The sequence below is a fragment of the Ammospiza nelsoni genome, chromosome 3, assembly GCF_027579445.1.
Source record: "Ammospiza nelsoni isolate bAmmNel1 chromosome 3, bAmmNel1.pri, whole genome shotgun sequence".
NCBI classification, from domain to species: domain Eukaryota; kingdom Metazoa; phylum Chordata; class Aves; order Passeriformes; family Passerellidae; genus Ammospiza; species Ammospiza nelsoni.
Window position 1 is genome coordinate 41,716,700 of NC_080635.1, and position 17,330 is coordinate 41,734,029.

The following is a 17,330-nucleotide window of genomic DNA, read 5'->3' on the forward strand; positions in this document are numbered from 1 at the left end:
GGGAAATGTTTGCTCCTGGAATTTTAGGCTCATTTGGTACAACTGTGCAGATGCCTTCAAAAAAAAAACAACAAACTCTTAAAAAAGCCAATCCCAAATTCAGTGTTTTGTTACTCAAAACAAGAATATTCTGAAACAACAGTCAGTTATTTCAAGCCACTTTTGTTTGGTACCCAAGTTTATCTTATGCCATTATTCAAAGATCTTTCAGATAAGAATTACTCAAAGCCTTCAAATTCCCTTCAATATCACTTACTTGCTTCTCTGTCTTGGCAACTTCAAGCCCTACTCCATATGGCTGACTTCCTTTATAGCGTGGAGGACACGGCAAGCAGTGGAAGCCCGGATTTGTGTTCACACAGCGATGGACCTGATTCACTTTAAAGCAAACATCTGACACAGCTATACACTGCAGGTAAAAAAAGAAAAAAGGAGAAAACAATTAGATGGCTGTGTAATTCACAAATAATGACATTTTCATGGTGATTTCCTGATGTTAATGGAAACAAAGCCAATACCTCATCAAGATCCTCACAGAAGGTACCATTGCCAAGGTATCCTGCTGGGCATGCACCACACGACCAAGACCCATCCGGGTAACTGTTGCATTCTGCTCCAGGAAAGCAAGGATTTGACAAGCACCCATCTGGCAAAGACACACAAAATTAAGTAAGGAGCATAAAAGGCACATAAAACTTAATTTAAGAAACCAGGATTCTCTGATCATTAGCTTAAATCACATTTGATGCAATGGACTCTTATGAAACCCCTAAAGTTAGGGGTTTTCAGCGCATTTAAGACTAATTACTATTGATTTAATAAGAAAAAATTACAGATTGCTACATCTAGTTGAATACATTACAGCATACTCAATCCCTATTTAAGAAAGGCATACTTGTTCAAGAAAGTTGGTATTGCAAATACATAAAAAATCCCACTAAACAGCACTTAAAAGAGTTCAATGTCCAATGAATGTCTACAATGTCTACTGAAACAAAGATATACTTAACAGATTCCTGTAGTGTCACTTCATAATTACCCATTAAAGAGATAACAGCAATAATAGCTACTCAGACTGAGTAAAGAATGAACACCAACCAATTGGGCAATCCTTCTTATTGCACATATCATGCTGCTTGGTGTCTCCCACACAGGGCTTTCCTCCATACTGTGGCTCTGGACTGTTACAGAGGCGAGACCTCTCACGAATTCCTCCTCCACAGGTGACAGTGCAGGCAGACCACGGAGACCAAGGACCCCACTGGCCATTCACTAAGATGTGCGAAAGAGCAGAGAATCACAGGCAATAAAGTGGGGACATCTGGTGCCAATGACAACAATCCTTCATCAGATCCCTGACTAGAGACAGTTCCACACTATGTACAGTACTGCCATCATATAAAAATGATGGCAGATGTTTGCACTGAGATAGCAATACTTCAGAAACAAACCAATGAAAAATACCCAACTGCTTCATAGGCATTTTTGGGCCAGTAATTCAAAACAGCCTGCCATGCCCACTAGATATGCAAAGAGAAAAAAAGGAGGAAAAATTATATGAAAGGAAAGTGAAAGTGTATGGAATGAAAGGTCTCTAAAAAAGGTTTAAAAGTGTAGATGAATAAGAGAATTATAATAGCAATTAATTGTGTTGAATATGTAAAAAATGTATTCACAAATATCAAAGAAACCTGACTATTGAGGGATTCTATGTCTACTCCTAACAAGTACAGAGACAGCTTCCTTTTGGAAAGGAAGCGTTTATTTTTGATATGCAGAGACATATCAGTAAATAGGAAATTTCTCAAACTCTTAGTATTTAAAGCCAAATTATAACTTGGGAGGTTTACAAAACCTCTGACTGCCTTGTTGCCTTCATTTTCAAAACACCCTTATGTGTTATTTAATTCATAAGATAAAACTATTTTCCATCATGGAAATTCGCTGCCATTTAGATGTGAACAAAGAGAAGGAATTCAGCTGGAATATTATTGTGTTGCTTTTGATTCAAGACCACAGACACACCTGGACATGGAGCCTTCTCACACTTCTCTGTTTCACGCCCATTTCCCACACAGTTTTTCCCACCCATCTGGGGAATAGGAGAATTGCAGAGGCGGATGCGGGTGATGTTTCCCACTCCACAGGTCACTGAACAGGAAGACCAGGGAGACCAGTGACTCCAGCCACCATCCTGACGTACTGCCAGAGAAAAGAGCACAACTCAAGCAAACAGCCCACCTGCAGAAGTAATACAAACTCATTTGTGAGGCTAGCCTTCTAATAAGCCTCTCACCACATCTGATCAATGTCCCATCTCTTTCCCACCATTTCACTTACAAAGCCCAGGTACTGAAGAACAGCTTTCTTAGGAATTTCAGTAACCAATGTGTGACTAACAATTATGGCAGATGTTTTACTTAAAAATAACCTTTTCCAATGAAACAAATACTTGTTCAAAATGCACATTTGGACATCTAGCAATCTCAGCTGCTTTATATTGCTTTAGGTACTATATTAGCCTGGATACCACAGGTAACTTGCAATAGCATTAACTACACTTCTGGAATATCATCCTTGTAAGTGCATTAAATATAAAAGTAGTTTGATATTTTTCAGAAATCTTCCATGATTACTGTATTCCTAGTAAGTTAATGGAATGGCCCAACAATCATTGAATGACAGATGTAAACAGCCTTGAATATCATGTTTACAAACTAAGTGTTATCTCCAAACTGAGTTCAAACAAAAGACTCTAGTTCATAAGCTTAAAGAAAGGATCACTCATCTTTTTTTTTAAACATAGCTAAGCCCAGAATGTACATACCTATTAAATTGCCAGGAAAGGAAGGAATATTTGAGAGGGGAAAATTGGCAAAGAATCTAATGACAGCTACTTTAATTGTGCATATAGGATTTCTCAAGTACATACTGTCCTAACTAAACTTGGTTTTGCTTTGAGACGTCTGAAGAAGCTTTTAAAATGGAACAAATTTATTACTTACTGCGATGGTCACATTTCTTAAAGCTGCACATCCTTGTTTGGATGTGCGGACCTGTGCAAGCACTCCTGGTGACATCACACGACCTTCCTCGCATCTGTGTCCCAGAGCCACAGGTAACTGAGCACTTTGTCCAGTCTGACCACGGTGACCAGCCCTCCTCGCTGTCATCAGCTGCAGAGCAAAAGGTAAAAAGTGCTTAGCTTTGAAAGTTGCTCTATTATCCTATTTAGAAGATATTCTCTTCTCTTTTTCTGCAGACCATGTACTTTAACATTTAGATCTCTCCTTCCCTAATTTTGCTTTCCCAAGCTGCCACTGATGTCACAGAATTCTGGTGTAATATAATGAGAGGTTAGTTGAAATAAGAATCCTGGATCTTCATGAACTTGTGTGCAGTGTGTTTGCACAAAGCACTGATCTTTGAAGGAAGAATATCTTGCCTCTAGAAAGGACCAAGCCAAAACCTGAGTCCAAACTGCCTTTGGATAAGGTCAGTGTGACATGTGGCCCCATCTTTGAAAGCTGCGTAATGGTGAACATGACTAAGAGCACATTGTAAGCATATGCCCTAAGCTCTGAATGGGAAAAAAAAAAGTGAAACATGACGGGGGAGAAGCATATTTTTAACATTTTATGCCCAAAGTAGCTAAGCAGGTTATCACCACAATTCTAAGTAACCAATATAATCAATGAAGACAGACCAAATCCTTCTGAGGCTAACTTCAAGCACCCAAGTTATTTTGTATGATCTTTGTATACACACAAGTTCTATATTTGATCTTACCTGCCTTGACATCTTACTTGCTTTGAACTTTCAAAAACACTAGCATTTATTTTAAATAATGCCAAAGACTGACTATCTTTCTTCTCAGCCAAATACTCACAATGAGAGCAGACTGGACAGCATTCACCTTCAACAAAAACTGGATCGGCACAGGAAACTGCTGGACAGGTGATTTGATTGCACACAATTTTGGAATCCTAAAGGCAAAGAAATCAATTTACTGATTTATGCTCACAGAGAGGTAAATTAAGGTGGGCATCTGGGGAAGTTTCATGTGGAAATGTTTTGATTTATTCTATCATGGACATGAAGACTTTATAAACATCATTAAGTCCAGCCAAGCTGTAAGTAAATAAGATCTGACACGGACAGTTGAGCAGGAACTCCATTTCTGCAGAGAATATTTCCAAAACCTTACCTGGCAAATGCACTTGGTGCAGCTATCCACAATCCAGCTTTCATTATCTGCAAAGACACGACCATCCTGCCAGCAAACCGGCTGGTTCTTCGTTGTTTTGTTAGGCCCAATCAGTTCCCACATAATTTGGTTCTCTTCTGACTAGAAGATGAATTTAATGAAATCAAACTGTGTATTTCATAAGCAAACTGTTTTAAACAGACAAAACTAAGATACGACCAGACTAAATTCTTCCATCAAAAAATTTGGTTTTATATCTGTAAGTAAGATGGTCTTGAGTACTGCAGTCCCGCATAGCAATTCTTCTAGGAATGGTACAAACACAGCCACACAACAATTACAGAAATCTGCTCTTAGCCATTTTGCTTTACTCTAACACAGCTCATCTTTAGGTGAGAAGATTTCAGCCCTGACACATATGACATACTAAGAAAATTTCTTCAGAAATAATTAGGTGATTCAGAATAAGAAGAGGGGAAGACTTCAGCAAAACATCGCCATCATACTACAACTATAAAAGTCCCATACATTTACCTGCAGTTTAGGTACCCCATGCAACCACTTATTGAGGTATTCATAAATGGTGTAAACATGGTAAAATGGCTTTAACAGTATGCAAGCAAGGTTGGGATTGCTAGCTTTCAATTTCCAAACCTGTAGAAGGATTTCCTCTGTGTATGAGGGCATGTGTGTGTGTGTGTGTGCTCTTTTAAACCCAGTGTGTGAAAACCAAGACTTGATCAAAGTGCTATACTCAAGAACTACCAAACTAGTCTCAATGAAAAGAGACTCTTTACATTACCTGGATATACTAACAGGTGTTCATATGCAATACAGAAATTTCTATTAAATACCCCAGCATAAAATAAGGAAGGAAAGAGCACAGCACAGCAGACCTCCATCAGCCCTCCAGACTCGCAGGTACCTACCACTTTCTGGAGGTTGTCAGCCAAGTTGTTCACCACGATGCGCAGGCCGGTGAGCTCAGTGAACATCGACCCCAGCTCCTCACAGGAGCGGTCGCAGAACTCGGCCTTGCCTGGTTTCTCACCCACGTACTCCGTTGTCACAGCAGGGCTCAAGTGAAGGATTTCAGTGCTCTCGTTGATGGTGTTCACTTCAGCTAGTGGCAAGAGAATGAAAGAGAAGAGCAGCATATACAAAGCTCTTCCACAGATTACAGATTCCTGTTGAAATCACAGACTGGCACCCATAGGTAGGGTTTAAACACATCTATTTTGGCACAGCTTCATGCTTATTATACCCATGAATAAAAGAGGGGTTAGATGTCAGCTGGCTCCAATTATAGGCTTTCCCTTTTCAAAATTAAGAGCCAAGTTGTGTCTCACATGGCCTTCACTTTAAAATTGTTGGCACTGCAACACATTCATTTATGAAGAAGGCTAACAAAAGGATGAAGTATCAAAAAAGCAAACCCATTTTATCCACTGAGACATAAAAAGTTTCAGATTTTTTCATGACCTATCACATTTCCTTAAGGCAGAGAAAAAGGCAGGAGAAAGAGTTTCCTTGCAGAAAGTCATTGTCCTTGTTCTTCCATAAATTCCATGGTTGGATCAAATTTGGACCATTATGCAATGTATACCAAACTGGGCTGCTCTATATTGCACTGCCCAGTGTTAAGCTCAGAGAAGCTGTTATAAAAACAGTTTCATTCTGAAGCGAAATGGAGGTCAAACTAAGATCAGACAGATTATTTAATTTGTCACTCCAAACACTCCTCCAAAAAAGCAGATTTTAATTAAAACAGAATTTTGCATGCATTAGACAGGGAGAACTGGACATGTTCTAATATAATTTTGAAATACTTCCCTGTCTAAATTAAATTCCTGAAAAATAACATAGCAGAATGCATGGTTTTAATTAATAAAAAAGCACAAAGCACTTAGATAACTAAATAAAACAGTCTGTGTTCTATTAACCATTTGAATCTCCATCAGGTAAATAACTTATGGATTCCATGGACACTTTCTCTAAGGACTCCATGAGAAACTCAAAGTTGGTATCAGCTATATAGCAATCCATACTTCTCCATCTCTTAATAAGGACTTCTTTACCACATTTAGGGGCACCGGAATAGCTCAAGGTTACCAAAGAGGGAAGACAAGCAAAGGATATAGCAATTTAAAAAGAAAAAATCAACACAGGAACATGTGCCATAAAACATGTGTCAAAACCCCAATATCATTCAGTGTTGACAAATCACCAAAGGTGGCAAATCTTCAGAAATGCTAAGGGCTTCATTTGATCCTTTACCATACAATGTAAAGTGTTATATATAAATATAACAGGAAATGAAAGCAGGAGCAAAGTATTCTTCATTCATTTGGAAGGCTAAAAATAAAAGCACAAAGAACCAACACACAATATGATTAAGTGATTACTTCTCGACCAAACTTAAAATTATTGGCTTGATGTGCCTTTAAACTAGCTATGAAACATCTGCCACTAGCCAAGGCCTACAAAAAATTGTTCTCAGTTTTCCAAAGTTGAAGCAATTGTCCAGCTTCACTTACAGTATGGGAGAAAACCACATAGCAGATCAGAACTCTGTCATAACAGCTTATTTCAGCTGCTTTTTGATTCCCTGGAAAGAATGCAATTTTCCTACCACATTGGAACACTAGATTTTTCAGATACCCCCACAGCACTTCTCAGATCATTAATTTCATATTTTTCAAGCCAACATGGAGTATGCCTTGACCGGAACATTCTGAGGACATTAATAAAGTTGCAATCTCAGCAGGAAACATAAACCAAAACTATGTTAGAAGGACTAAATCCTCACTTCCTACTGGTACTTGGCAGTGACTGAAAGAAGATGCCTGGGGATCACTGGGAAATCAGTTCTCTGCTGCTGGCTTCCTGCTAATTTCCTAAGGATCAGATGATTAAAATGAGAAGCCAGGAGAGTAAAATGTGCATCCTCTCACATATGCAAATATCATTCTATTGATATAACTCAAGAAGGGATTTTATTGATGTTCCTATTTAAGTGTGTTTTTGTCATCTTTCCTATCCAGTGCAGTGTATAAATCCTGCCTAAAGGATCAGCAGTCACCACACTACAGACATACTTTCCTATCCTCAACCAAACAGCAATCCCAAGCCACCATTTCACCATATGTCACATTCCCGTATTAGGCTTAAAGATACATTGGGAAAACAGTCCTGTCTCCTTTTGTGTTCTAGGGCTGAGGGAACTTCATTGGTAACATCAGCCTTGCTGTCATGGGACACTAACACATAAATATGTCATCTTAATGCCTGTACTTCAGCTCAATGAGTCTGCCATCAAAATGGGAAAATATCTTGTGGTCAGTAACATCATTCATGGCTTTTCAACTGTGGAAATTATCATTAGCGGCATCCCCCAAGTTTCAATACTGGGCCCAGTCCTGTTTAACTTATCCATCAATGACTTGGATGAAGGGACAGACTCCTCAGCAAGTTCACAGATGACAAATCTGGGAGTGACCAATACCCCAGAGGGCTGTGCTGACCTTCAGAAGGACCTCAACAGGCTGGAGAGAGGGGCAGAGAAGAACCATTCTGCCCCTCTCGTCATCCTCAGCTATATCTGAAGTGCTGTGTCCAATTCTAGGCTCCGTACAATATATGGAGCTCCTGGACTGGGTCCAACCACAGATGACAAAGTTAATTATGGGATTGGAGCCTCCCCATTATGAGGGAAAGCTGAGGGAACTGGGTCTGTTCAGACTCAAGGAAAGACAACTGAAAGGGGATCTCATCAAGGTGTATAAATATCTAAAGGGGATGGAGCCAGGTTCTGTTCAGTGGTGCCAAGCAATAGGGCAAGAGGCAATGGGTAGATCCTGATGCACAGGAAGTTCCACCAGGATACGAGGAAGAACTTCTTTACTGTGTGGGAGACCAAGCACTGGAACAGCTGCCCAGAGAGATTGTGGAGTCTCCCTCACTGGAGATATTAAAGAATCATCTAGACACAACCTTGTGCCACATGCTCTTGGATGACCCTCCTTGAACAGGGAGGTTACACTGATAATGCCCTGCAGTCCTTTTCAACCTGACCCATTCTGTGAGTGTGTAATTAATCTGGATAGGCAATGTCAGACTCTGACATGCACATAAAAAATGCACTCTCAAGTAATTTTGATGGCCTCACTGTGCTATTAGTTCTTTTCTGTTACTGCACAAGAAATTTCAATATTCTATTATTCTCTTGGTGTTGCAAAGTAAAAGAAGAACACTGTGAACTGAATTGTTTGCTAAATAATTCCCAGTAAGGATAAAACAAAAACTCCAAATCTGTATAATTAATAGCACTGAAAACTTGGCAATTGACAGATGTGATAGCAATACGTTAAGAAAATATTATCTGTTGGTTATCGGCAACTTACAGCTGTGCAAGAATTCCTCCTAAGGTATGCATTAGCATGAAGTATTCAATTAATCCTTTAGCATCCCATTGGTTTCCTCTTCATAGTAGAGGTATAATAACATTCCATTTCTACTTGGTGATATTTTAAAACATTTAGTACTCCTTTGAAGAAGTCAAGATCTGCTATCATTTAATTTCTGGGTTTTGCATAAACAAGGAAAAAATTAAGTTCAAACTGCTTAACTGGTTTTCTATATACCATGTATTTGAGCAAAGTAACAGAAATAATGGCTTTTCAGGTGGCAGGAGCTTCAAACAAAACCCTGAAGTCCTGTCTTGTGCACCCACAACATTCCTCTGACAGACTGAGCTGGCTCTGATTCTTGACTGAGTTCTTGTCAGCTACAAGCACTGGGAAGTAAAACAGTCAGCACCGCCAATAAACTCGAGTACAAAACCTTAGCACATATTTGACAAATTATCCTAATTCTTTTATGGGGAATCCACTACACACCCACACACAGAGTGCTCCCCTCCTGGCAGGGTAAGCATGAACTGGACTAACAAGAACACGTCAGCCCGTAAGATACAAGCCTTCCATCTCTCTTCCTTTGATTTCTTATTTTCCGGAGACTGTTTTGATTAGCAATACTTTGGGAGTCAAACCCAAAGCCTCTTTCAGTTGAAGGTATTGCCAAGGAATTCAGTGTCTTTAAGAATGGCAGACAAGTTTGTGGGCTCATTGACAGTCAGCAGGAGAATTCAGAAGCAACACCACCTGTCTGGTGTGCAATGAATTGCAGAAAACTCATATAAGAAAATATGTATTTTCCTACATATGCTTTTTTCCCTTTCATTTCTACTAATTTATTGCTCAACACTTTTTTTCCCAGCTTTAAAACAGAGGTTCAGAGTTATAAACCTAAGTAACTGAACTAAAATAATAGGCTAGAGAGTAGAAATGACATAATATAAACATATAAGTTCCCATTACTACCAAAAAGCAACTTGTTCTCCTTTTCATTTCAAAGGGATCTGTTGCCTGGTTTTAGGATAATATTTCACAACTGACATTTCTGATTTTCAAATTCAACTGAACAGTATTAACAAGATAACAAAAGCCTTACTTGACTGGCTTCTTTGGCATCCTTTCTTACGCAGAACATCCTCTATCGAAGTATCAAAGATTAACTGAATATTTTGCAAAAGACCCTGTAATAATAATTTTAAAAAGCAATTAAAAGCAGTAAGATCAATTTTTGAGTAACTAATAATTGATCTGTCTCAATTTGATGCCACTGACTGGATTCAGACAAAAGCAAATACATAAAAAACAATCTACAAGCATTAAACCTGACATACAGGAAAAAAAAAGTGGTATAGCTTTGTTATATACGATTTCAGTATTATAAGCCACAAATATAGGTATGTTCTGAAACATGCAATAATAAAAGATATTAATCTGCTACAAGCTCAAATCTTGATTTTCATAGTGAATTTTAGATTTGTCATGGGGTCAAAGCCAACTTTTCTGCACCATCACCACCATCACACTTTCATGCTTAGCCAGTCATCTCCATGCACCACAGTTCACTGCCTGCTCAGTTGTGCTGACCCTACTCTGAGACAACACTCTAAATCCAGACTGGTATCAATTTCACTTGGGAAAAAACCCTCAAAAAAAAAAAAAAAATTAAAAGCCAGATTGTTTCAATGAGCCACTTAGCAGTACAGCTTCAAAACCAGTTGTATGAGCACCACTGGTGGAGTAACATAGTCATGGAGGCAGGAATGGAGAGGCTTTGGGCAAGAACTTCTGAAGTCCCCGCCAAGATTGGTCATCCCATGGAGCCAAACTCCAGCAGGTTCAGGCTCTGGCTGAAAACTTGATGGCACAACATGATGAGAAAGAAAAGGCTTTTTGAAATTTTTGGAGCCATGAGTTCAAGTCTGACTTCAGCTGTTACTGAAAAAAAGCTATCCTTAAAGCAGATAGGCCAGATCACATCACCAGTTAATGGGGCAGAAGGTTGCTTTCATTTGATAGGAAAACCAAAAAGCTTGTAATTGCTTCATGTCAAATGTTTTCCACAAAAAGAAAAATAAACTCATTTACAGGACTAATCAAAACTTTTTGTTATATTTCTTTTCTCAGATTTTTCCTCTTTAAAATTTAAACTGAAAAGAAACAGTCAAAATGGTAAAACAGGATGCTCTGTTACAGGATGGACCAACACCACATGCTTCAGCTTCATTAAAAATTTTATTTTTTTCTTCTTTCAAATAGAAAAATAAAAATATTGACATGTTCTCATTATTTGAATAGATTAATTCAATGTAAAAACAGTTCTTCAAGAAATTTGCAAAAAATTCTACAAATCACCAGAAAAACTCAACATCTCTAGAAGTCTTACATCTGGAAGAGAAAAGGGATGGTTGCACAGAAAACCCAAAAATTGGTTTTGCACACTTTTTCTGGATTTAGACTTGGCTTTGTCCTTGCTTTCAGGAACCCCAAAAATCATACAACACAGATCCAGCAATTAATAAAAGCACACCCTGAAGAAAGTCTGCTTGGGAACACCTGTGACCCCATCAAATCCAAGAGGCACTGGGACAACAAAACTGCACCCACTGCATCTTCCCAAACTACCTGCAGTTACCTTCTTACCACAGCAGAGACCCGAGCTTCTGCAGGTCACCTACCCTGAAATGATTCTCCCGAGTGGACCCTTTCGCCACGTACAGCCTGCTGCTCTCAGCTTTCAGCTGCTCATAGAAAGGCTCCTCCAGGATGAAGCTGTCAATAAGGTCACAGCCAACATAGAGGTTGTAGTTCTCCCCCGTTATCTGCACAGTGAGGTTCTTCCACTGGGAGTCAGCAAGGTCCACATCTTCCAGGGAAATCACATTCTGGAAGCCATCCACCCAATAGATAAGGTCCAGGGTGTTGGCCCGGCCATTGGAAATGATCTCAAACTGCCTCTCACTGATGCCGGGACCCTCTAAAGCAAGGATAGTGCCTCTAGATTGCCTGTCCTGCCTCAGGGTGGCTGAGAGGATAAAGCCCTCATTCTGCCGTATTAGTTTTAGGATTTTTTTTAGTTTCTCGGGCTTACATGGAGGTATATGGTCAAACCGAATGAACCGGTACGCTGGCACAGTGGGGTCTGGGCCCCGGAACACCTTTGCTCCAATTGTCTTTCGGTTTATGTTACTGACTTGAAGTAAATCAAAGGTAGTCTCCTCTTCCTTGTCACCATCTGAAAAAGTTAACAGCATGTGACAATGCGCCTACAAAAAGTTTTACAAGAAACAGCACCGTACAGTACACTTAGTAACTGCAATTGTATGACAGGCATTAAGGACCAGCAGAGTAAACCCAGCACTTTCTGGCCTCCACAAATGGAACTGCTCCTACAAGAAGGCAAGTGAATCGTATTTTCTACCTGACATTTTCATTTACATGAGAATTCTCCCCATGTGTACAAACTCTTTTCATTATACATTTGCTGCAATAGCTTCATACACTATGGCTTCATATTTTATAGCACCATATGGTACATACTCTTACACATCAATCTATTCTGTAGGCCATGTATATGCCTAGACATGGATTCATGCAGCAATTCATTAATTAAATATTTTTTTATATATGATTGGATAAGGAACTTGAGGCAATTTCTACATTTTGATTACCAGATAATGGAAAACCAAATTATGAGAGTCCATGTGCCTACATGACGACCAAAAAAAAAAGAAAAAAGAGATTTACTTTTAAAGACTGTAACCAAGAAATCAGATGTAAATGAGGGTCTGGCACTGTGCCATGCCAATTTGTAATCTACTTATATTTGGTCTGTAGATGTCTATTTCTCTATTTTTATCTTTTTAAATTATCAGTGATTCTGGTTATAGTACTTTCACCATACATTTCCACCACACAGAAAAGTATAACATTAATTATTTCTGGGATTATATACATTTTCATAAATAATTTCTAAAGAAAGCAATTTTGAGATATATTGAGAAATCTTCATTTAGCACTGGCAAGGTATTTTTTCTACCAAAAATATCCCAGGAACTTCTAAAAAAAACCTTTATGATTACTTTGCCCAGTGTAGTTCAGGTAAACCAACTCTTTACAATTTTTAACTTTGGGAGTTAGTCTGTATCCAGTTAAGAAGTGTCGGAACTTACCCTGAGCATTTGAGGAAACCCACAGGGTTATCAAGACAACAAGCCACAGCAATCCTCTCCTCTTCAGCATAACTTCTATGAATAAACCAAAAAGTAGTAAGTATTAGGGAAATTATATTTATCAGTTATAAATAGTGCCATTTTCCTCATGAAATGCCATAAACAGCAACTATATATATGTATAAAATGATTTTTTTAAATTTTGATTGATTCTTGTAATGCTTATTCTGGGTCTATTGTTGATGGCCGAAGTGAAATGTGACATCAGGTGAAGGGAAGAGGAATTATGGCGATGTCCTTAATAAAAAGGAAAGGCATACAAAAAATATACATTATTATTTTCTTAATGAAATTTCAGTAGCTGGCATAGAGACCATACAACACTACAGGAGATACAGCTTATTGCTAGCACATCCTTACTTTGGAGCACAATATTCAGCCAAAAATCCTTGTAGGATAATGGGATCTAACCTGGATGTCAGTTTCGAGTAATAGGGGTACTTCTCAGTACCTTTTTCAGTGCCAGGATACGAACACTCTCTTCCATATATATAAAAATAAGTACAATCCTCTGTACCCAACCACAGCTGGATGAAGTGACTCTTAACGTGATGCCGGGCTTGCCCTGTAGCACTGTGCAGTTATAAGCCACATAATTGCATCTCCATATGTGTCTCACAATGAATGGAGCAGAAGCATTCCCCGGAATGTGCAGAAATCCAGTTCTCTGGGTACAGCCAAATAACTTCAGCACTGCCAACTCCACACATTACTGCAAGTCCAGCGCTTCGTGTCTACATTTTCTTTGTTCTACACGGAACTTTTACTACCTGGCATCATCTCCAGGGTACCATCGCTACCGGCAGCCGCCAGGATGCCTCTCTCGCCTCTCTCACCTCTCGAACCCGGGGGCTCCCGGCGGGACACACCGTGCCTGGGGGCGGCCGCGGCAGGGCTGCTCCAGGCAGGTGCCCGCACGCACCGCCTGCCCCGCGGCTGCTCCCCGCACCCCGAGTTTCTGCGGGGCCGGCAGCCCGGCTAATGCCCACGGGTTGCTCCGAGCGGGCTGACAGCCTCCTCCGCCCGCCGAGCGGGCTCCACGGCGGGCACGGCGCCACCCCGCCCTGCGCCTACCTGGCATCGGGGAGCCGACGGCTCGCTGGGCTCTGCGGGACGAGGCCGGCCGGGAGCGGAGCGGGATGGACGCGCTGCTGCCGACGCCGTCGCAAGTCCCTGCACGGCCCCGCACTCCGCGCCTTTATGGGCTGCGGGCCGGGCCCCGCTGTCAATCAGCGGCGCCGGGGCGCGCCCCCGGCTCGCCCCTCCGCGGCGGTGACACAAACCCCGCCGCCCCCTCCCCACCTCGCCTACCTGCGGGGCCATCGCCGGCCCGGCCCGCCCCCGGCGGGCGGTGCAGGGGCGGTGCAGGGGCGGGCAGGGCGGCAGCGGCCTCCCCGCGGGAGCGGAGGGGCGGGCAGGGGAGCTGAGGGGAGCCTTCGGTCAGTGTGGCGGGGGCCGAGCGCGGCGGAGCCCCCGGGAGGCGGCGCCAGGCCCCGCGGCGGAGCAGGAGCGCGGCCCGGAGCCACCGTCAGGGCGAGCCGAGCTCGGTTCCCGCGGGCGAGAAGCGCGTCCGCGGCCCCTCCGGCCGGCCCGGCTCTCCCGGGGACACTTGTCGCTTGAGAGCTCGGTCGGTGCTCCTGCCGCCAGCGCGGCAAAATCCGGCCTTCTCCAGGGTTCTGTTATCATATTTTTATCCTTTTTACTTTTAAATTGTACAATAGCCTAAAGTCGAGACTTGCCGTCCCACGGTCAGTTGGCAAAGTGCTCTCTGGATGTCAGCCAGCGGCCCCTCAAATGAGCACAAGCACCTCGGTGCCGCTGTTCTGCGCGAGAAGCCCCCTCCCCTTTTCGTTCCGTGGAGGGCGATGAGGGCTTACTGAGGCGTGCGCCGTGAGGAGGGAGCCTTAGCCAGGACTTGTGAAAGAAACCTCACTCTTGGGCTGATCCTAGACACGTTAGGAGAGCTGGCAACTCTCCACAAGCAAGGACAACCATTGAATTTTAAAGGTCAACGTCCTGAGGAGCAGCCAGCACGGCTTCCAGCATCACGCTCCACAGAGAGCAGGAGGATGCATCTCTGTAGTAGGTCTACACACAGAAGCTGCCGTGACACGTGGATGCATTTCAGAAGTCAAAGTAGAAGACCATGATCCCAGATGCTGAGTCCTCAGGTGGGGTTGCAGAGTATCTGTGAAAGAATTCTGCCGCTGGTGTGAAGAGGTATGGATTTGGCTCAGTTGCCCACAGAATCCAAGAAATGTAGCCCTGTCAAATGCATAGGTGGACAAATTTCACAAATCTTAGCACACAAAAAACCAAAACTCAAACAAAACCAAAACATTCCCCCCCCCCAAAAAAAACCAAAACAAAACAAAAACCCAAAAAACAGAGCCCAGAAAGTCATTAACTTCACCCATCACAATTTGAAATTCCAATAGAAAAAGGTGTTGATATTTCAGAGCTCAGAAGACTTCAAAAGGCTCAGTCTGTCACTACAGCAGAAAATGCCAATGCAAGCACTGCTCCCTTTCCGTTTGCCATGGAAGCTCCTTCCAACTTGGCTGGCCTTGGCCTTTCAGGGTAGCAGGAGCCAAGGAGCCTTCCCCTTTCTCACAGGATCCAGGGGACTGAGCCAAGATAGGAGGGAGAGGGCTTTTTTGTCTTCCTAAAACATTTGGTTTTCAGTTTTGCAAAACCTCAAGAATTTTAAAAAATAGTTAATGATGTTCACAAAACCTCAAATTCTAGTGGGTTTACTCATTCCCCCTGCTATATTAAGACTTAGTCTTTATATCTATATATGTAGCTGTGCGGTGTGTTTTCCACTAGATTGAACTGTGCTGGGATAACTCTCATCAGGACGCTGCTCTGGGATTACAGCTGGAGAAGAGAATGCAGCAAAGTGTTCAAGAGACCAAGAAGAAACAAACATCTTTGAGATAATTTCATTAATTACTTTTACTTTTATATGGAAAGCCTTTTTACAATAGAATTTTTTACGTCAATAAAATAACAATAAAGAGACAAATTTTTTTTGTCACTTTCTAACCAGCTGCCTCATAGCAAATCTTTCCTTTCAGTCTCTGAGTGCTCTAGGAATGAAGGATCGATAGCATATTGTTTTGAGCTGAGTGGTTTATATATAGGATGATGACCTTTGAGAAGACAGTTTTGATTGTAGTCTTTCCACAACCATAAAAATGCTTGCCTTGCTCACTTTCCCCCTGGCCACCTTGGAAGAGGTAAACATTTTCTTTCCAAGATTCCTGATGGAAAGTCTCAAGGAAACAAACACACTCTGCTTGGCGCAGCAAGCCAATGTACACATGCAAGCATTGGAATAACATTCACGTGTCTCAATTTACCTGATTTTTCAGTGCAAAGAGAAAGTGAACAATGGTAATTAGAGAGATTGTAAAGTCAGATTTGCTAATATATGGGAACACAACTGAGGTAACAATAGATCTCACACTGATGGTTTACTGTGTTATTTTACCCTTCACTGCTTCAGACCAGCACATCGGACATGAGCACAGGTCCTTAACTTCTCATCTCCTTATGCACCTCCCTTTGCCTTTTTCAGTCTGCTGTTTTCCTTCTGTACTAGCCCTTGGGACTTTCCATTATGGATCATGTAAACATCATACAAGGTAACATACATTACTGAAAATCGCTGGAGAATGTCAAGATTCTGGTATGGCACTGTCTCAAAAAGAACTGTAATTTGATGGATGCCCACCAAATATTCCATGGTTTTGCCTAGGACTTTATTGCTGTTGTTCTGACTGAGCTTGACTTTGAGGAAGACTTGAACTCTCTTACATTAGAAGGAATCCCAATAAAGTGGAATATGCTTTACATGCTATTTTTTTTCTTTTACTGCTTTTCTGATAAAATTGAAACTTTGTGCTTTTGGCATGATCCAAAAGACAGGTTCTGTGACTTTTACTGGGTGAAATTCTGATCTTTTTTTTCCTTTTCTGACAAAAGCACCCCCACTTGCTGAAATAGATCTGTTTGCATTAGCATGATAAGATCCTTCAGGTTTTATCCTGCAGTCCTGGATTTCATCTCATAATCATTCTTACAGAAAAGCTGTCAAAAAGCCATGAATAATTTTTCTTTTTTTTTCTTCTTGTGGTGGAATTTGGTTTTCATAATTCGCTGTATTGAGGTTCCAAAACTGAAACAGGTAACTTTAGATTAGTGTGCAACTCAGTCACTGAGTTTTTTGAATGAGCTAGTAGGAATGAGGAGAGAGACCTGAGTGCTTCCTCTGATAACATGTTGTAAGCACTTCAGCTAAATGCATATTTTGAGTCCTGGAATGGAATACACAAGGGAGAGTGAATTCATCTATGATGAGGGAGAGAGGTAGTTTTGACAAAGTTTCATGTATGCTTTAGTTTAAGTTCTGGTGCCAGATAAAAATGAGTATCATAATTAGGTACTTAATCTTCTGCTCTTTGTTTCAGAGGA

At 41.3% G+C, this 17,330-nt stretch overlaps 1 protein-coding gene across 2 annotated transcripts in view; it reads right to left on the reverse strand.

The window, feature by feature from the left end:
- Window positions 1-14,131, reverse strand: part of THBS2 (thrombospondin 2) — a 32,870-nt gene extending 18,739 nt beyond the window's left edge. Inside the window, exons 1-12 of one of the 2 annotated variants that reach the window (XM_059468291.1) lie at window positions 13,926-14,131; window positions 12,792-12,863; window positions 11,298-11,854; window positions 9,719-9,803; window positions 5,137-5,330; window positions 4,208-4,348; window positions 3,890-3,986; window positions 3,006-3,176; window positions 2,026-2,202; window positions 1,099-1,272; window positions 519-646; window positions 257-409 (exon numbers count right to left, since the gene is read on the reverse strand). In XM_059468291.1, the coding sequence (XP_059324274.1) occupies window positions 257-409; window positions 519-646; window positions 1,099-1,272; window positions 2,026-2,202; window positions 3,006-3,176; window positions 3,890-3,986; window positions 4,208-4,348; window positions 5,137-5,330; window positions 9,719-9,803; window positions 11,298-11,854; window positions 12,792-12,863; window positions 13,926-13,932 (1,956 nt within the window). In that variant the 5' untranslated portion in view covers window positions 13,933-14,131. Of the gene's footprint in view, window positions 1-256; window positions 410-518; window positions 647-1,098; window positions 1,273-2,025; window positions 2,203-3,005; window positions 3,177-3,889; window positions 3,987-4,207; window positions 4,349-5,136; window positions 5,331-9,718; window positions 9,804-11,297; window positions 11,855-12,791; window positions 12,867-13,925 lie in introns of both variants that reach the window. The other variant, XM_059468290.1, reaches the window with a different exon arrangement.
- Between the last annotated feature and the right edge of the window lie 3,199 nt (window positions 14,132-17,330).